At 57.8% G+C, this 19,978-nt stretch overlaps 1 protein-coding gene across 1 annotated transcript in view; it reads right to left on the bottom strand.

Moving 5' to 3' along the window:
• FBLN2 (fibulin 2) overlaps positions 1–19,978 on the bottom strand; it is an 85,596-nt gene that overhangs the window by 5,041 nt on the left and 60,577 nt on the right. The window contains exons 6-16 of the mRNA XM_021694927.1: positions 18,762–18,971; positions 18,010–18,123; positions 17,278–17,379; positions 14,749–14,889; positions 10,542–10,676; positions 8,348–8,485; positions 6,320–6,463; positions 6,064–6,192; positions 5,499–5,624; positions 3,304–3,420; positions 2,693–2,821 (exon numbers count right to left, since the gene is read on the bottom strand). Coding sequence (XP_021550602.1) covers positions 2,693–2,821; positions 3,304–3,420; positions 5,499–5,624; positions 6,064–6,192; positions 6,320–6,463; positions 8,348–8,485; positions 10,542–10,676; positions 14,749–14,889; positions 17,278–17,379; positions 18,010–18,123; positions 18,762–18,971 — 1,485 coding nt within the window. The remainder of the gene's footprint in view (positions 1–2,692; positions 2,822–3,303; positions 3,421–5,498; positions 5,625–6,063; positions 6,193–6,319; positions 6,464–8,347; positions 8,486–10,541; positions 10,677–14,748; positions 14,890–17,277; positions 17,380–18,009; positions 18,124–18,761; positions 18,972–19,978) is intronic.

Here is a 19,978-nt window from a genome sequence, read left to right as displayed (position 1 = left end):
TGTATGTAGTAGGAGGGAGGAGAGCCAAGGGTCAGCACCCCTGTAGCCTGGCCTCACCATGCTGTCACAGGACTTCCCTATGACCCCAGAGTCCTCGCCCCTTTGGTCTGTGGCGTCCTCATCCCTGGAGCCTCTCTTGGAGAGGTCAGGCCAAAGGGAGAGCTGGACAAGGCCATATCCCAGGGGTGTCACTGCAGCCCCAGCTGAGACAGCCAAGTGCCACCCACAACCCAGATGGGGGAGGAATAGGGGACAAAGTCAGTGCTCAGATTAATAGCGTTGCTAAGAGCTAGCCCGTCGTGAGTGGACTGCTGATAAGGGCTTTACATATATTCAAAACAAAACAAAGGCAGAATTCAAGGTTCTTTTCCGCATGACCTTAACTCCTATTATATCATATATATTCATACTGTATGTATGTTGGCATAACAGGAGTACTGGGAAAAGATGCATCCAAGTATCAGCAGAACTTGCCGCTCGGTTCAGTCGAGGGGTTGAGCGTTCAATAAGCACCTGCTACGCGCTGGACGCTGCCCTGTGTGCTGATGAATGAGGGTCATGGCCCTGCCTGCACGGAGTATGTATTCTAGGAGACACTGCCAAGTCTCAATTCCTTCACGTTTTTCTGTCCCCGCTTTTTTTCTTTTTTTTTTTAACCACTGAAGAGGGGCAGGATTTACTGTGACATATTAGCCAGAACACTCTGTTCTCCCACGGCTGTCCTCCCATCCTCCCGTTGGAGCCACGAGACCTCCGCGGTTGGCCTGAGTCAGAACAGGACCACGGAGCACAGAGAGGGCCACCACTTAGCTCTGAAGGTCAGCAGCTGCAGACGTGGGCACCACGGGTGACTCAGGAAGTGGACACGACCAGGCAGAACCACCCTTCCCGCGCTCTGTCCTTGACCACCCTGTGACAGTGCAGAGACTTTTCCAGCAGGACAGTGTGGAGGGGCAGCAAAGGCATCACATGTACAGTGGGGCCTCGCTCTCGCCTGACCTCCTGGTGGGGGCTGCAGCAGGAACTGGAGAGAGGGGACCTGGGCCTCGCGGCGGGGGGCACCCCTGGGAGGAGGATGCAGTGACCAGGGATGGGGGCAAGCACAAGCAGCTGCAGGGGCCACAGCCAGAGATGGGTGCTGGGGGTCAGATGCACCAGGGCCAGTGAGAGCAGCCGTGCACCCGGGCCCAGGGAGCCCTCTCTGGTGGCAAGAGAGACGCTGTCGGCTGGCCAGGCAGCCCACAGACCCCAGCGGACATGGGCTGGGGAGAGACCATCCTGGACTCGAACAGGTTTTCAAGAGCAAAGTCACCGCAGGGTCTGACTGGACTTCTGAGAAGGGACCCCACCTGTGTTCTGCCATCAAGTGGAACAGAGCCTTGTTCTCTAAGATGAAATCCTATTCTAGGAACATAAAGCCATGTGTCCCATACAACTCAGCTGATGGCGGGCAAAATCCTTACCTTTGATGGAGCCCATACTTACTCTTTTTTAAACTAAAAAGCAGAGGGCTTTGTAGCCAGGGAGGTCAGCTTCTGTGAGCCTACCAGGCCTCCACGACCATGATTTACCTACCCTCACTTGGGGTCTTTTATTTTTTCTTTGCATCAACCTATGGTAAAGAATCCTTTTGCATTAGACTAAGTATACATATATGGACTGGAACAGTCTGCACAGGTATGGTGCTCCCTGATCTACTCTGTCCACTGCACCCTAGCTGATCCTATATTTTGTTCTTCACTAATTAAAAAAAAAAAAAAAAAAACAACCCCAAAACCAGCCAGCTGAGATCTACCAAAATGATCTCAGGACCCATTTACAGGTAGCAACCACCAGGCTGAACAACACTGGTCTAACTCTGTACCCTGCCCAGGACCGATTCTGACCCCTGGGCCTGTAGGAATACCAGTGCCTGCCTTGGTGGACCAAAGCTGCAACCCAGGGGACTCTGTATTCTTAGCCCCACCACCCAGGGAAGAGTCAGTCACGCAGGCCAGGAGGAGGGCAGGCGGGCTGCGCTGTGAAGCCCTGAGTGGTCACTTCTTGTGCGGGGGGGAGGGGAGGGCGCGGATATCCCTGTGTCCTGCCCAAGTGGATTCTAGACCCCTCCACCTTCCCCGGGTGGCTTGCCAGGCCTAGAATTTGGGGGCCTCAGTAAGTCCCAATGGAACTGAACTTAGTATCGTGACTCTCCAGCATAGAAGGAAGATTAGACGTCACAGAACCCGGTCTCCATCCAGGAAAGTAGTTGCAAACTGTTAAGAACAGGTGACTGCCTAGCCGGTTTGTACATCCTTAGTGATGGAAGCCCCGTGCAGCCCTACCCAGCTCTACACAGCTCTGGCTGGGACAATGTCTTTCTGCATGCAAGGTTAGCAGATGCAATGCTTGGGGACAGACCCTGGGACCCTGGAGACCTCCTCAGGTTCTCCACTGGACAGGTCTCCTTTTAGGATCCACCCCTCAGGATCCCTGTCCCTCTCCTAGGAGAGGGCTCACAGCTGAGCCCAAGCTGAGTCAAACAGCAGAAAGACTGTCTCCTTCTTCAACCCAGGCATAGACCTTGGTTAATATACCCACTAGCGGCATCGGCCAGTCCATGTTTGTGTCCTAGGTGTCAGAGTTCCAATCACACAGCAAGCTGCTCAGAGCCTGCCCGAGACTCTGGTGGGGCAGGGACCTCCTTGCTTACCCTTGCAGGACCTCCCATTGGCCGTCATGGTGTAGCCCCGCTCTGGGCACGCACACTGGTAGCTCCCTGGCACGTTGACACAGCGGAAGGTACAGAGGATGCTGGCACCTTGAGCACACTCGTCAATGTCTGTCAGAAGAAGGTTCGGCCCCTGGTGAACCCCTTGTCCCCACAGGGCCCAGCTGCGGACAGTCATGCCAGCCCTGCCACAGCCCTGGAGCCTAGGGGCCCATTTCAACGATGAGGACAACAGGGCTCAGAGAGGGGAACAGAGTTGCCAATGGCCACACAGCAAAACAGAACTCCCATTCCAGTGCTCACTCCATGATTCCTACTAGCAGTGCAGGGCCCATAAGGTACCAGACACAGGCCTGGACAAGGTATGTAACCTCATCCTTCATCCCGCTGAGGCCAGGACCATCACCACCTTACAGAGGAGGAGCCTAAGGTCACACAGCCAAGGACATCGCAGGGCTGGGAATCCAGTTCTAACGTGAGGCTGAAGCCTCTGTGTGTCCTGTGTGTCCGTGGCCCAGCAGGGAGTCTCTGGGAAGCGGGCACACGGGCAAGGGGTGCCTCTCGGGCAGGGGGCCCCTGGGCAGAGGACTTGCCTGTGCAGGTGTGCCCGTCCTCGGCCAGCTGGTAGCCTTGGCGACAGTAGCACTGGTAGGAGCCATAGATGTTGGTGCACTCCTGGCTGCAGCGCTGGGCCTCACATTCGTTCACATCTGTGGGGACACTGGCCTGTGGTCAGGGCAGAGGCCTCCCAGCCCAGCGGCGAGGGCTGAGGTCCCAGCTTACTTAGAGCCGTATCTTGCGAAGCCATTCATTCCAGCCTCTCTTAAGGGCCAGTGGGGAATTAGAGGCCCAGAAAAGGGCAAGGAGCCCACCTGGGCCATGCAGCTGGGGCAGGGGCAGGCCTGGAGCTTGCTGGTGGGGTCTCGGCCTGCTGTCTGGAGGAGGCAGCCCCAGATCGGGCTCAGATCTCCCCAGTGGGGAGCTAGATGCTGCCCCGTTGAGAGGCCATAACAGCTGGTAGAGATGGCTCTGGGAGGCATCATCTAGGTGTAATAAGGACCCCCTCAAGCTCTGGGGCCTCACCAGCCTGCCCTGATCCTCACGCCTGGCTCTGCATGGGGCTGGGGGGGAGGGGGGAGGAACAAGAGCTGCACGTGTGGGCACATGAGCCAAACGGTGTGGGAGTATGTGAGGGGAAGGTCAACTCATGGCTCAGATGGAACATCCACTGGGCTCTGAGCTCGGCGAGGGCTGGCACTTGGCTTTCCTTCATCCAACCAAGAAATGCTGAGCTGTTACAATGTGCCGGGCCTGTGCTGAATTTGGGGGGACTTAGCCACGAACAAGACAAAATCTCCACCTCGTGGAGCTGCCGTTGCCATGTGTGTTGGGAAAGGAGGGGGAGGGCTAATTGAATGAGTCAAATAACTAGTACGTCCAAGGAGCAAGCGCTGTGGGGAAAGAGTAGAGAGGGGACAGAGAGAGTGTCTGGGAGGCTGCAGCTCTGCAGTCATGTGGGCAACTGGGGGAAGCATTCCAGGCAGAAAGCACAGCAAGAGCAAAGGCCCTATGGTGAGAGTGTGCCTCGTGACCTCGAGGACAGCAAGGAGGCCGGTGTGGTCAGAGCAGAGGGGGCCAGGGGAGAGGAGCAGGGGAAGTGGGTCACACAGGGCTTGGTGGGCCGCCGTCTGACTCACGTCCAGATCCCCCTCAGAATTTCCCAACACACGTGGCGTTCACATAAAATGAGCCATCATCTTCTCTACTGGGCTCTGAGCTTCTGGCGCCAGGGGCCACACTGGCTTCATCTCTGGGTCTCTGACCTCCAGCCACAGAGGGTGTAGAGAAGCTGCCTGAAGCAGGGATGGTGGCAGCAAAGGCAGAAGGGCCAAGAAGCGAGTGAATGAGCCACACCATTCGAGACCCATGCCCGCAGCTCGCTGCACCCAGCCTGGCCTGGAGGAGGGGCTCACAGGTGATCAGAACACAGACGAAGGAATGAATGTGGCGAGGTCTATTCTGGGGGGCCCTCCAAATGCCCTCTGAGGCAGCCGGTCCTGGTCACACTGCCCTGCCCCTGGGCTGGTGCTGTCCCATGGGAGGGCCAGCTCAGGGGTCTCCGCAGGCTCCCCTCCCCAGGAGGGAAGTAAAGAAAGCGCCTCCAGGCTAGGTGGGGCTAGAGACCCACATCCTCTTCCCTCACCTACCCCCTGACCCGTGGGCAGGGCCCAGCCCATTCATATGCTTGGTGTAACTCACGGTGTGTTTTTTAGAAGTTTAAATCTATCCTAACATGTAAAAACCAGCAGCTTTTACTTAGAGAGCTACATTTCTAGCAACTGAAAAACCAAGATCAGCTCAGCCTGGACTGTCACTGCTGGGCAGGACCATCTCCAGGTGCTGTGTGGCTGCCACTCCCTCTTGATGACCACTGGGCTCTCCAGCTGGCCTGAGCCTGATGTCATGTTTCACTCGCTTCTGTTCCTTGCCTGGACCCCCAGGCTGTGCAATCATGACCAGGATCAGAACCTACTAAGGGGCCGAGGCTGGGCTGTCATCCCTGCCTGAAAGGAGCTCCTGTCTGGGGGTGCAGACGATGCAGAAACCCAGCCCCTCTGGTGTGAGATGGCCGAACCCTGGGCCCTCTGGCAGGGCTTCGGCAGAGGTAGAGAAGTGGTGTGAGGTAGGGATGGGGCCGGGGAAGGTATGAAGCTAGGGGCTGGCAGGGCTTTGGGCTTTTTACATGGTGGGGACCTCTGTGCGGGGTCAGAGGTCGGGTCAGCAGTACCTTCACAGCGCTTGCCATCTGCAGCCAGCAGGAAGCCGATGGCACAGGAACAGCGGTAGGAACCCAGCGTGTTCTCACACGTGTGCTGGCACAGGCGGCCCGGAGAGGTCCAGCACTCGTTCACGTCTGCGGGTGGGCGGCAGGCATGGGGTGGGCGGCCCGCAGGGAGGGCAGAAGGGGCCTGGGAGCCAGCTCCCTCCACCCCCAGGTAGAAGCGGGGTTGGGTGAGGACGGGGACACAGAGACCCACAAGGAGAGACAGGGAGGAACCTGGACAGGGAACAGGAGAGGCAACAAGACCAGGGGCTGGGGAGAAACGCAGCAGGAGTGTTGGAAGGAGGCTGGAGGCAGAGACAGAGGGACAGACAGACACAGCAAGAGGCAAGAAAGAAGGGTGACGGGGCCATGCTGAGAGAAGCAGAGGAGACCAGAGCAAAGAGGAACAGCAGAGCAAGGCGGAGGACAGGGCCGGCAGGAAGGAGGAGGAGGCTTGAGGGCTGGCCCGGCGCAGGGCCAGGGCAGGTGGACACCACAGAGGGGTTCCCGGCCACCAGGGCCCACCTACCGACACAGGCCCGACCGAAGGCGTCCCGCTGGAAGCCGGGTTTGCAGTCACAGCGGTAGGAGCCAGGGAGGTTGTGGCACACCTGGCCCTCGCCGCACTGGTGCACCCCCGTCTCACACTCGTTCACGTCTGCCAGGGAAGGCGAGCACGGCACCCTGAGGCCCAGGCTCCCCCTCGGCCAGGGCCGCCCACGGGCCGAGGAACCCAGGAAGCCCCAGGCTGGGTGGAAGGCAGGCAGGGAGGTGCTTGGCCTCACCCACACACTTGGTCCCATCCTGGTTGGCGTGGTAGCCACGCCCACAGAGCAGCGGGTTCCTCTGGCACGTGTAGGAGCCCACGGTGTTGATGCAGCTAAAGCCTGGCCGACACGGCTCAGCCAGCGACGTGCACTCGTTGATGTCTGCAGAAGTGATGGAGGTGACAGGGAGCCTGGCACGGCCCCTCCCCACATCCTGGCTTCTGAGTCCAGGGCCACACCCAGAGGTGGCCGTTTTGGGGATCCAGACCAGCCTTGGACAGGGCTGTGGGATGAGAGTGTCCCCCTCCTGTGTCCTATGACCCCAGGGCCTTCTCCTCCAAGAACCTAAGCACCTGCCGAGCTCTTCCTACATTAGTCTCACAGCTGCCCTGATGAGGCGGTTAAAGGCAGTGGCCCCCCTAGAACTTGAAGCTGAGTTCTAGGGTAACTACAGTAAGTCACGCCCCTGTTCTGGCTCTTCCTGCCAACCTGTCAAGCTCATCCTCCATCTCTCCCTCACACTTTGCCCCAGCCTCACTGGCCTCATCATCTCAAGATGCCCCCAGCCCACCACAGGGCCTTGGCATATGCTGTCCCCCCTTCTCAGGCACACACTGCCCTCTGATATTTGCATGGCTGGCTCCCTCTCTTGCTCAGGTCCCTGCCCCAATGTCACCTCCTCAGGGAGGCCCCCAACCATTCTAGGTAGATGAGCCCCCCTTTAAGATTTCATCCCCTACTTGTTTTATTATTTATCAAAGCACCTTTGAATAACTGCCACTTCTATAAATGTGTTTGCTTAGTCCCTCCTCCTCCAAGATGTCTCAGTGAAGTGCTATATAACTCCCTGACATCTAGAACCAGGCACATAGTAAGTGCTCTGAAAACACCGTCAATGAATGAATCACTGAAGAACTGTTGGCATTCGGGCAGACCCCCACCCCCACATTTCCCTGACCCTGGCTGAGGATCACAGGGACCCTCTCGTGCCCACAGCCCTCGTGCCACTGCCAGAGTCACATGGTGAGGAGCTGTTAAGGGGTATCCCAGAAACAGCTCCAGCTCCCAGAATGGCTTAGAGGGACCCCCCCAGAGTCTTGAGAAGGGCTTCAGATAAAGCCAACACTCCTCTTGTCCCTAAGTGTCTTCCCTGTAAGATGGAGACACCTGTCCCACCAGCTGCCCGTGTGAGGGAAGGGTGTGCGATGGAAGCTGATTCTAACACACCCCGGTTTCTGTCCACAGCCAGCGGCTGGCCTTGCACACCTGCCTGTCTTTCCACCTCTCCTGCATCTTTCACCTGCCCCCCCCCCACCACACACACAGGGTTGAGTGCCGCCTTGACCATGCCTGCTGCAGGTGCCGTCAGTCCCGCAGGGGCTCTGGCGCCCCGCCTCTGGACCCGACATCATCAGCAGCTCCGGGAAGGTGAGGCTGCAGGCCAGCAGTGTTGTGGAAGGAGGTAAAGAGAGGTGGGGAGAGTGTGAGATCTCAGACCCACGCGAGGACAACTAGGCCACCATGTGCCAAACTGCAGGTCTTGACCCATGAGTGTGGAATGAGCTCGACCCCATATGTCTCACTAACATTCTCTGCAAATAGAAATTTTAGCTAGTATCCCATGTAGTAGGGTAACGTTTTGTGGAATCTCTGTTCCAGCTGTGTGTGGGGTGTGTGTGTGTGTGTGTGTGTGTGTGTGTGTGTGTGTGTATGTATACCAGGTCAAGATATAAAGATATTTTGTGGAATCTCTGTTCCAGCTGTGTGTGTGTGTGTGTGTGTGTGTGTGTGTGTGTGTGTGTGTACCAGGTCAAGATATAAAGATATTCCTTACTGCTAGCTTGGTTAAAAACCTCTGATAGACATTCATGCCGTCCAATCCCAGAGAAGGGTAAACTGAGGCCACAAGTGTAGGAACTCAGCCAAGGTCAGACAGGTCAGGATTTCAAGAGTTCTGTTTCGCAAGTGCATCCCGGGGCCAGGTCCCAGCGAGCCCTCCCAGAGCCCCCCCGGCCAGCGGCCACAGCCCCCGCAGCCCCCGCTCACCCACGCAGTTGCCCTCGGGGTCCTGAAGGAAGCCCTCCATGCAGCGCTGGCGCGCCTGGCAGTAGAAGGAACCCTTGGTGTTCTGGCACGTGAAGCCCGCCTGGCAGTTGTGTGTGCCCAGCTCACACTCGTCCACATCTGCCACACAGAGACGGGGTGTCAGGGGCCAGTGGGCTGGCAGGCCCCTGCCCCCACGCCCCACCGTGACCTTGACGGTTGCAAAGGTCTCCTCCATCATGGGAGGGCAGCAGAGCAAGTTCGCTGCTGGGGCCCAGGCCAGTAGTAATGATGCCGTCACCACAGTGCCTGAGCATCTCTGCGGTACCAGGCACCTTGCCCGGCATCCTGACGGGGCTTTCTTTACCTGGTGCTCCCAACAACCCCAGCAAGTAGGGGCTACGACAAACGCCTTCTTAAACAGGGGGGATGGAGGCATGAACATGGCTGACAGCTCGGGGACCCTGGGCTGGGGCCTGCTCCAGGGTCTGTGCTCCCGGGGCAGGCAGAAATGAGGACGAGGGCCCAAGTCCCCCAGGGCCTGTGTCCAGCCTTCTTGGGAGGTGGCACTGAGGGGGAAGCTGCCAGATCTGGAAGGCACCGCTGTTCCCACCTGCTCTGTGGCACGGAGCAAGTCCCTGAGGGCCCCTGACCTCCGTGCAGCACCCCACAGTTTACAAAGTGCTGGCTGAGCCCTCCCTCAGCCCTCCTGCAGCAGGTACAGCTGGCCTTTCTGACAGACGAGGAAACCGAGACAGGATGCAGAAAGGTGACGTACAGGGAGTCCACGGCAGGGCAGACACTCACTCAGTGTCGCTGACTGCCAGACCAAGGCCTGTGTGTCTGTCTGTCTGCAGTCCTTCCACCTGTCCTTCCCTCCATCCCTCCCCTGTCTGGTTTCCACGGCTTCCACCACTGTTCCACAGCAGCCTGGTCTCTGCGAGGCCCTGTGCTGGGTTTCAGGCACCCAAACGTGGACCGGGTGTGGCCCCTGTCCCGAGACCATGCCTGAGGAGGCAGCCCCTCTGCAGCCGCTCTGGTCTAAGGAGGTGGCAGCCAGCACCCGAGATGACAGAGGGGCAGGGGGCGTGGGGCACGTCCAGGGAGGTGGCACCCCTCCCCAGGTGTCAGAGTCTTCAGAGGGGGGCTGGCCCGGATCTGTGTGTGACGAGGGCTCACCTCTCCTCCCAGCTCACTCCACCCAGGCTCAGGGCCCAATGTGGGGCTTGCTAATCCACCTCCCTGAGCTCATGCCCAACCTCAGGTCACTTTTCATCCAGTTTCCAGGGTTTGCAACACTTGAGTGCTTCTGTGGGTCTTCCCTCTTTGGTGACATTCTTCTGGACATTTTTAGTTAAAAATGTTAAGACTCCAAACCTCCTCCCTGATGGGACCTACCAACCCTGTCCCACTTCTTGCACACTCCCAGCCTGCCTTTACCCCTGAGACTTTCTGTTCTTTGGGCACACCAAGGTCTCTCCCTTCTCCAAAGCCCTCATACTTGCTGTTCCCTCTGCCTGCCTAGAGCCTCCTCCCCCAGAGCTTCTCATTCTGCAGGTCTGGATTCCTGGGACATCACCTCCACGGGGGCCTCCTTGGAGCCCCACCTAAAGTAACACCCAGCCCACAGCCACTCCTGCCCTCCCCGTTTGCTTGGGTGGCCCGTCTCCCTCATCAGGAGGTGGGGGCAAGGACACCGTACCCCAGCCCATATCCTGCCATTCAGAACACGGCCAGGCACATAAAAGCAGCCCAAGAAGTTATCTGTTGAAATGGTTCCATGATAATTCTCCCTCTTCTTAGGAGGCTAGAATTTTCCAGTGAAAGGCACACAAGTGGCACACAAGAGCTCCATGGAGCTCTACCCCCCAGTGTACAAACAGGGGGACTGAGGCATGCCGAGGGAATCACCTGACACCCCCCAGAAGCACATTATGGCCTCCGCCCACCAGCCTCATATGCCCCACTCTGCCCCAAACACCATCATCTTTGAGGTGTTCCCACAGGCAAGAAACCCAAGTGCTTGGAGATTGCTGGAGGGAGAAGGCTCTGGTCAGGCCACGGGCTGGTCAAGGGGCAGGGTGGGAGCGGGACAGGATAGGTCAGGGTGGGATAGGAGGTGGGGCGAGGGTGGGGCAGGGGGTGGGGCAAGAGGCAGAGCACATCAGGGGCGGGGCCTCCAGCCCGCCCTCCTCACCTGCGCACTCGTCATCCTTGAGGGAGTAGCCAGGCTCACAGGTGAGAGCCTTGTAGCAGCGGAAGGAACCCACCGTGTTCACGCAGTGCTCGCCCCGGCTGCACGAGTGCAGGTCCGTCACACACTCGTTGATGTCTGCAGGGAGAGCGGGGCCGTCAGAGGCTGCAGGGTGGTGCCAGAACCTCGGGCCTGGCACAGCCAGCCCTGCCCTCAAGACCTCAAGGTGCCCACCACCCAGAGAGCCCCACGAGGTTGATGTGCACCTGTCTATGCAGCTGTTCATTCAACAAAGATTTATCAAGCGTCTGCTGTGCCAACAAGCATTGTTCTTGGCACCGGAGTACATCCAATGGTGAACAAGACAGACAAATCCCTGCCGGGGCCAACACAAATAAATAAGCATCAAGTAGGGAGGGTGGTGGTCATGAGTGTCATGGAAAAGCCAGAGCAGGGTGAAGGGAATGAGGAATAGAGAGGGCAGCAGGGAAGTCCGGGGGATCCTCAGACAGGAGGCCATTTGAGCAAGCATGTGAAGGGCTGACAGAATGAGTCAAGCAGATATTCCAGGCAGAGGGGACAATGGATGCCAGGGTCCTGAGGAGGGAGCCCCCAGGCAGACTCAGAACTGGCCAGCAGGGGGTTTGGCTGCAGGGGAGAGAAGAGAAGAGAGTGCTTGTAGATGCAGAGGGAGGTGGGAGCCATAGAGCCTGTCAGAACGGGAGATGGATGACGGGGCTTGGACCACCAACCATGGAGGCGAGGAGAAGCAAGTCAGGTCTGGAAATGCTGTGAAGGTAGAGCCGACAGGATCTCCTGATGGATGAGCCAGAGGTGAGCGAGAAAGAGGAGCCGAGAGGGGTACAGAGCTTTCTGGCTGAGCGGTTGGACAGGCGAGGGTGCCAGCCTGGGATGGGGACGGCTGCGAGGATCAGGCCAGCAGGGAAGGCTGGGAACCCCACCGACACACTGAGTTTGAGTGTCAAGAGGCAGCCAGGCATGCATGTGAGTTCATGGAAGGGGTCTGAGTAGAGACACTAACTGGGGAGTCGTCAGGGGCTGAGGTCCCCTAGGGGACAGGGCATAGAGAAGAGGCCAAGAGCAGACTTGGGATGAGCAACTGGGAAGGGGAGAAGCCCACAAAGGTGAGAGAAGGGAGGGTGGGAGAACCTGCCCCAGGTTCTGGTGCTAAGGATGAGCATGAGCGGATGACCGGCTGCGTGCTGGCCACCCCCACACTCCACCTGGCAGGGAGGCGCAACAATCCTTCACTGATGCATTCATCCCTTGGACACACATTAGCCAGCCCCTATTCTGTGCCAGGCCCAGCCGGCCAAGCGGGGATGTCGCCACAGCGCCCGCCCTCAAGGAACTGCCTGCCTGGCGTGGGGATGGGACAGGGAAGGTAGAGATGCTGGGGAGAAAAGCTGCTGTCTCGGAGCCTCGGACTGTCAGAGCCGCTTCTCAGGGCCGGTGACCTGGGACCTACATCTACGAGGATGATGGAGACCAGGTGGAGAGGTGGGGTGCAGGGCTGTGGGGAAAGACCCCCTTCCAAACTCACAGGTGACCAAAGGGCATGCAGGCCAGGCTGACCCTGACTCTGGGGGCGGAGGGGATTGGGAGGTGGGAAAGGGAGAGTTTCAGGCCAGCAGTTTCCGGGGAAGGCTTGGCTGCGCAAGATAAAGACTTCTGATTCCCAGGATAGAGTGACAGGGAGAGATGCTCCCACGACCCCAGAAAGGCCACAGCTCCACAGCCCCAACAGCCTGGGAGGAACCACGGTAATAAGTAACAGCAGCCGACACTAACTGAGGTTCGCTAGAGGTCTGGCCATTTACAGATGCCATTTCACAAACGAAGTGACTTGACTGGACCGAAGTCACACAGCCTGCACATGGCAGCAGCAAGAAGGGAACCCAGAGCACCCAGCCCAGAGCTGTACTCTTTCCACGCTGCTGCGGGATGGGCCCCAGAACCTGGGGCTGCTTCCTTCCCATCATCTAGCAGAACAGCTCACCTGCAACACTTTTCCAGGGGCCAAAATGGCCCTCAAAGGGCAGGGCACAAAAGACAAACTGCAGAAGTCATACATCCATTAGAAGTCTTCTGGACTTGGCTCCACCCTATCCCACTTCGGCTTACATACCTTCGGTGATGGGGAGCTCATTACCTATGCAGGCTGCTTCAGTGTAACCCATTTGTTGAATCATAACAATGACATCAAATACTCTTTATGTGGACTAACTCAATCTCCACGGTGACGAAAGCAGGTGTGACTACTATGTCATTTCACAGATGGGGAAACTGAGGCTAAGAGGCTAATGGACTCGTCTAAGGTCTTGCAACTAGAAAACAGCAGAGCCAGACTTTGAACCCAGGCAGTCTGGCTGCAGAGGGCACTCTTCACCCAGGTGCGAGTCTCTCATCGCACCAGCCGGGGTTCACAGCCGAGCCTGGAGCTAGCAGATGAACCACAGAAGACATCGGTACTTGTCTGTGCATGAAGAAGTGATGGGGAGAACAAGTGCTAACAGATGATAAAATGAGCATGTCAGTGGAGCAGAAGGAAGGGGGGGCACTGGGGCGTCAGTGCAGAATGAACAAGGAGAGAGACATGAGAGAATGAGAATGTGAGCTCATAAATTTTGCTGAATGAAATATACCTTTGCTCTTTTAATCCCAGAACCTGTTTTCTGGCTGCCCGGGGACCCCTTCTAGTACGAGGTCTTCTGTCCAGGGCACTGGGGGAGCCCGCACCCCCAGGCATGGCCAGGGCATCCTGGGAGGGGTCCTCACAGGCCCGGGCAGGATCCGCCTTCCCAGACATCCACACACAGACACGACCCAGACAGGAAGAGCTGCCCAGCCACAGAGAAGCGGGTTCGGGAGGGTGCATGTTGTGCCGACAGCTGGAGGCCAGGGCAAACATGTCTGCAGCCGCCCCTCAGCCCAGCACCGTGGGCCCATCTGCCCAGCGGTGGAGGGTGAGGAAGAGAACATGTCCGGGCTGGACATGGTCCCCAAGCATAGAGAAGACAGACGGGGCTCTGATCACGTGCCCTGGATGCACTTTGCACTGTTCCTACCTCCACGCTTTTGTTTGAGCTCTTCCTTCCACCCTGCATGCCCTTCCCGATTTCCAAGTCCCATCCATCCTCAGAGACCAGCACAAATGCCATCTTCTACGGGGAGTGCGTCCAGATGCCACCAGTGGAGATGACCTCTCCCTTTGCTTGTGTCTCTACTGGAGCATTTCCAACCTTCTGCCCCAAGTCCCTGCTACTTTGAGTCTATCTCTTTGTTGAGGACCATCATGTTTCCTCCATGAAAACATCTGGCCCCTGAGCCATGGGAGAGCATCAAGTCTGCTCTCCTCACTGCCCCCAGGGCACACCCCCAAGTCCCAGCCCCTGGCCCCCATGTGCACCGAGAGGCAGGAGGGAAGGGCCATTACTGAGCACCAGCCCCATCCACACTCAGGCCAGGAGCTAGGTACCGCTGGGTAGCAGTAGAAGGATCCCAAGATGTTCACACAGTCCTCTGGCCCCGAGGTTAGAGGCAAGGAAACAGGAACAGAGAGGGAGCTCCACTACTCAGAATCACACAGCAAATGAACACTGAGTCGAGGTGCAATGCTGGGTCTGCCCAACCCCAACTCCATCCATTCACCTCTGAAGGGGATTCTATTAGCACCTAAGGGTAATCTCAGCAATCTCATGCTCACTGTGCCCCAGGCTCTGCGCTACGCCATACACACATCATTTCTAAAGGAGAATCAATGCCTCCTTTTTTACAGGTAATGAAACTGAGGCTTGGAGAAGGGAAGACATTTGTCCAAGTCCACAGAGCTCCTAGGGGTCCCGCTTCAAATGCAGGCCTCCCTGCCTCCAGACCCCATGGACTCTATCCTGCTGCCGGCACAGGGGGCTTTCTCATTTCAACGACCTAGCCACATCACACATCAATTCGTTTTCTGACTCTCGGGCACACAGGTCCCTGGGGAAAGCAGCCTCCCTGTGGCGTCGATGAAGCAGCGGGACAGGACACCAGGACACGTAGGGCATGACACGGAGCGGGGGGGTGCCGGCGGTGCTGAGAGCTCATATGCAAAGGGCAGGCCCTTTAGCATGTGGCCACGGCGTGGCGGCGTGGCATGGAGCAGAGCAGAGAGCCGTGACGGCGGCGGCAGGCGGGGGCTCTCGCTTACCCACGCACTTCCTGTGCATGTTGAGAATAAAGCCCTCGGCACAGAGCACCGTGTGGCTGACACAGTAGAAGGATCCCAAGGTGTTCACACAGAACTGTCGCAGGCTACAATCATGAGTGCCCATCAGGCACTCGTCTTGGTCTAGTGACGGCCGCAGGAGGAAAAACAGAAGGGCCGTTAGAGGGGCGTGGCCTGTCATGAAGCACTCCGTGACAGAGAGGGAAACTGAGACCCAGAGAGGGGCAGGGACCCCGCCCAGGGCCTCCTAGCGCATCAGTCGTACCTCTGGGCTTTGGGCCCAAGTCTGAGTTTGTATGGTCAAAAAGCTGTCAGAGCCAGAACCCCAGTGAGGACAGGTTGCAAGGTGAGGCTCAGAGAGGATAGGCGGCCCGCCCATGGGCACACAGCAGGGTGGGATCAGAGGCCATCTCCCACCCAGCTCTGGACATTCCACCTCCAGAGGCAGTCAACGAGCCATGCAACGTCAGGGGTCTGGAACTTAAGTGCCCAGCGGACCAAGCTGGCAACATATATAGGAAAAGGGGTTGGGGGACAAGGGGCTCATTGGGGCACTCTGGGCCCTGTGCTCTGTCTATGGGGAGCCCAGGACTGTGAAACCCTTGTGGGCAGAAGTTTGAAGACAAACCTTAAATCTGGTCATTTTTAAAAAAATTCTTGAGTTTTCATGGTTGATAACTCTCATCTGATTATTTTAAACAGGGTGAAGCCTAGCAGGATCTCCCTGCAGGGCAGACTGCCCCCTCAGAATGCCATCCCCAACCTCTGGCCTGGACCTCACAGTCTTTACTGCCAGGGGTCCCGCAGAAGCCCAGAGAGACACGGACACTGGCCTGAGGCCTGACAGGGACCGAAGGAGTCCCGACCCAGGAGAGATGCAGTCCTCACGTTTTCAGGACCCTGAGGAATGGGGACAGAAACCCAGAGGCCACCTGAGATCTGTTCCCACCACCTGGGAGAAAGGTCTGCCAGTCACTGCCATGCTGTGTGCCCTGGACCAGCCTCCTGCCCTCTCTGGGCATGTGGATGGCTTTCATCCACATCAGAACAGTCTCAGCCAAAGGGCTAGATGTGGGGTTTCAGCTTTGGATAGGGATATGGGTACCCGTGGACACCCACCGAAGTCACATCTCCTGAACTTGAACCTGAACTAAAGCATTTCCTGGACTGTCTCCACGCTCCATGCTTGTCCTGCCGCCAGACATGAGGAGATGTCATCTCGAGGTCTCTCAGGTTGCTCTTGAGGTGTTATTCACTGTGGGAAGCACCCCAGCAGGTGCCGGATCCAGTGTCCCCATTTCACAGCGGGAGGTCCTGGTCCACTAAAGTCCCACCAAGACAAGACCTGGTCCTAGCAGGACAAGCTTTTGGTCTCTTTTTGGCCCTTTTGGCCCTTTTGGAATGGCAGAGTTACCAACATCCACTGCCCCTTCTGTGGTTTCAGTAACAGAACTGAGTACATGCCATCCAACTGGGGCTCCTGCTGTCCAGCCCTGCTCCCCCTCAGAGACAAGTGGGGAGCGATGAGCATCACTTCTGAGTCCTGCATTACAACAACAGGGCACATACTCCCCTCTTTCTCTTTTTCCACATGTGGCTAGAACAAGGACAAGGTGGTCACAAACCAACCTCAGCCAAGGAGACAGGGCTAGTCAGAGTGTGCTCCAGGGACCTTATCAGAAACCCAAATTCTCGGGCCCCACCCCAGCCCTACTGGGTCAAGATCTCTGGGGATTCTTTGGAATTCTCAGGATCCGTGCTGTCACCAGGCCTCCATGTGACTCTGTGGCATGCTGAAGTTTGAGAAGCGCTGTTCCAGAGAATGGCAGAACAACAAGATGGAAGTGGCCTGAAGTCCTGGCCCACCCGTGGGCACACCTGGATGGCATGCACACAGCTGTGCATACCCCAGGACGGCATGCACACACCTGTCCATACCCCTGGACGGCAGGCACACACCTGTCCATACCCCTGGACGGCAGGCACACGCCTGTCCATACCCCTGGACGGCAGGCACACGCCTGTCCATACCCCTGGACAGCATGCACACGCCTGTCCATACCCCAGGACGGCATGCACACGCCTCTGCATACCCCTGGACGGCATGCACACGCCTGTCCATACCCCAGGACGGCAGGCACACGCCTGTGCATACTCCTGGACGGCATGCACATGCCTGTCCATACCCCAGGACGGCATGCGCACGCCTCTGCATACCCCTGGATGGCATGCACATGCCTGTCCATGCCACTGGACGGCATGCACACACCTGTCCATACTGCTGGACGGCATGCACACACCTGTGCATGGTATCAGGAGAGGGAAGAGCTGTTTCAGCTCCTCTATCTGGGGCTCCAGTCAGAGCAGCCAGACCCATTCCTTTACTAACATAGTGAGTTTCATGTCCAGAACACCTCCACCTCATTCTGTTTGCCCCGTCCCCACTCTGGGGCCCCCGCCACGAGCCAGCTGAGGTTTGCACAGGTAGGAGAGCGGCCCCGGGGTACTCACCTTCACAGGACACACCATCCGCCATGATGGCATAGCCAGGAAAGCAGGAGCACATGGCTGTGTCCCCAATGATGCTGCACACCTGCTTACAGGGCCCGTTGTCTAAGGAAAACCACATGGAGATCAGAGACCACCGGGTTTGTCACCTCCGGCTCCAGCAGAGGGTCCTGGGAGCCAAGGAACCCCAGCCCCAGTCCTTTCCACAAGATCCCCTGGTAAATCAGCTCATACACCAGCTGGTGTCGGGGACGATGTTCAGGACCTCCCACTGCCACCGCCGCTCAGATACCAAACCCCTCCCTGGAGTCATAGTGCTGGCAGAGAGGAGGGGACAGAGAGACAGGGAAGGAGGGAGAGAAAGGATACGGAGACAGGGGGAACAAGACAGAGGGGAAGAGAGGAAGAACAAAGAGAACTTTCCACACAGGACTGCAAGCAGTCTCCAAGACAGTTTCTTAAGCAAGGATTCTATTCTTTCCATATTATAGGACCTGAGATGGAAAGTCGCTAACTGACTTGCTTGGGGTCACACCCTGGCCCTGGGCTCCCCCTCCCCCACATACAACCTCATCTCCTCAGCTACACTCTCAACTCCTGAGCTCCAGACAGGCAAGACCAACCAAATTCCCGAAGCAGAAGCACCCCTTTGGCAGGAGACCACCTCGCACATGCCCAGCACTGGGGAGCTCATGCCCCGCAGGTGGCCCAGACCCACTCCATGGCCCAGGTTACCTTTGCAGGTGTTGGGCTGCGGCACCGGTAGCATGATGGTGTTGGAGGCCACTTGGGAGGGATCTGGCTTCAGTGCAGACTCCTCTGCAGCCTCTGGCTGCGGGGGGTCACCATCTGTCATGGGCAGGGCAGACAGGAGGGGGACAGCTCATGCCTTCAGCCTGGCCTCAGGCTCTTCTCACACCCTGGGCACCACACCAGGCATCTGACAGAGACTGCCTTGTTTAATCCTCTCCTACCCATTTCATAGGAGAGAAAACTGAGGCTCAGAAAGCAACATACCCAGGCAAAATCGATCTCACAGCTATTTGGGGTGGAGGAGGAGAGGAAGGAGGGGAGTGAGTTTCTAGACTAAAAATGTATCTAACCCTGGACAGCTGATGGGCAGAAAGCCCCCGAGACCAGGGACTGAGGCAGCCTCCTAGGTTGCCTGTTGAAGCCTGACCACCTCAGGCCGAGTGCTGGGGACACAGTTTGAGTTGAGTTGGTGGGAGCTTCTGTAGCCTGGGTCCTGGCCCTGCACTGGGATCGAGGGTGGGGCACTGGGGCTGCCCACGCAAATGGAGCTTCAGATGGAGCAGATGGTTTCAACCTGTCCACCTGGCCTTACAAACCCCACTGCTAGGGGCCTCCAGTTCCCACAGGTTCCAATGTGTAGGGTGACAGGAGGGGAAGGAGCCCATTGTGCCCATCACAGGAACACCATGCTCCACTGGCAAGATCAGCCCTGCCCCAGCCGTCTGGGCCCTTACCTGGACGGCAGGTGCGGCCATCGTCCTGCAGTGAGAAGCCAGGAAAGCAGGCACAGTGGTAGGAACCCACGGTGTTGATGCAGAGATGCTGGCACAGCTCCCCTGGGAGGAGCAGGCACTCATCCTGGTCATCACCGGGCAGGCTGTTGGGCAGCTCAGTCTCCGTGCCCAGGGACAGGGCCTCCCGGCTCGCCAACTCTGCCTCTGCAACTAGAGCGGGGGTCAGTGCTCGTGATGGGACACGGGCTGGCCCCAGCAGGTGGCTGACACTGTAAGCCCCCGGGAAATCAGTGTAGGTCCTCAGAATCTTCTGTGTGCCCAGCTAAGATAGAGCAGATGGACAAAGCATGGACGCATGGATGGGTGGATGGATGGATGGGTGGATGGATGGATGGATGGATGAACGGATGAAGAGACGAACAAACAGACCTCCAACAATAAGAATGAACCCATCAGAGCCAGGCCCAAGTCTTTATGCTCTGCAATGTGACAGGGCCAGTCCCATAACAGTCCCCAGAAAGCTTTGGCTAAAGTGTTGAACTAGATCCAGACCCCTGATCTCAGTGACATCTAGGAAGACCACCCCTAGCAACAGAAAGGACCCCAACATGTGTTCTGTTAGATGGGGATCTGAACTCTCACTTGGGCCTTCCGCAGCCATGTCCCCTTGGGCAGGACTGGGTCTCTCCAGCCTCCCAGGGCTGCCGTGGGGAGCAGGTGGGAGAGGCAGAGAAGGCTCCTGGTGCTGAGCTGCCTTGGAGGCTCTTCATATACCAGTAATGGAATGCGGAAGGGGACCCGCAGCCCTCCATATTTACAGTCAGCTTGGGACTTCAGCCTTGCTCACTGGCCCCAGGCAGCACAGCCGCCCAAGAGACCAACTGCATGAGGTCACATCTGAAAAACATGTTTCATATTGAGGGTGTTTACACTGTGCTCCAGCCCAGTCAGCCCTGGCCTGGTGCATGCAGGCGGGGCCGTGGCAGCTGGTGGTCTGGCCCGGAGACCTAGCACTGCAGGTGGGCAGACGGGCCTGGGCCCAGGGCTCTGCCGAGCGTGCTGAGGGCTGGACAGCATTTCTAGGGTTCGTGCTCACCCTCACCAGCATGCTCTTCATACCATATTCCGGGCAGGGGGAAACTGAGGCTCAGAGGAGCAAAGTGATTTGCCCAAGGTCACCTAAGCAGGACCGGGAACCCAGGCCAGTCTGACCCTAC

Source organism: Neomonachus schauinslandi, chromosome 1 (assembly GCF_002201575.2).
Source record: "Neomonachus schauinslandi chromosome 1, ASM220157v2, whole genome shotgun sequence".
NCBI classification, from domain to species: domain Eukaryota; kingdom Metazoa; phylum Chordata; class Mammalia; order Carnivora; family Phocidae; genus Neomonachus; species Neomonachus schauinslandi.
The sequence above is the reverse complement of the archived record's forward strand: the minus strand, read 5'-3'. Positions and strand labels throughout refer to the sequence as shown.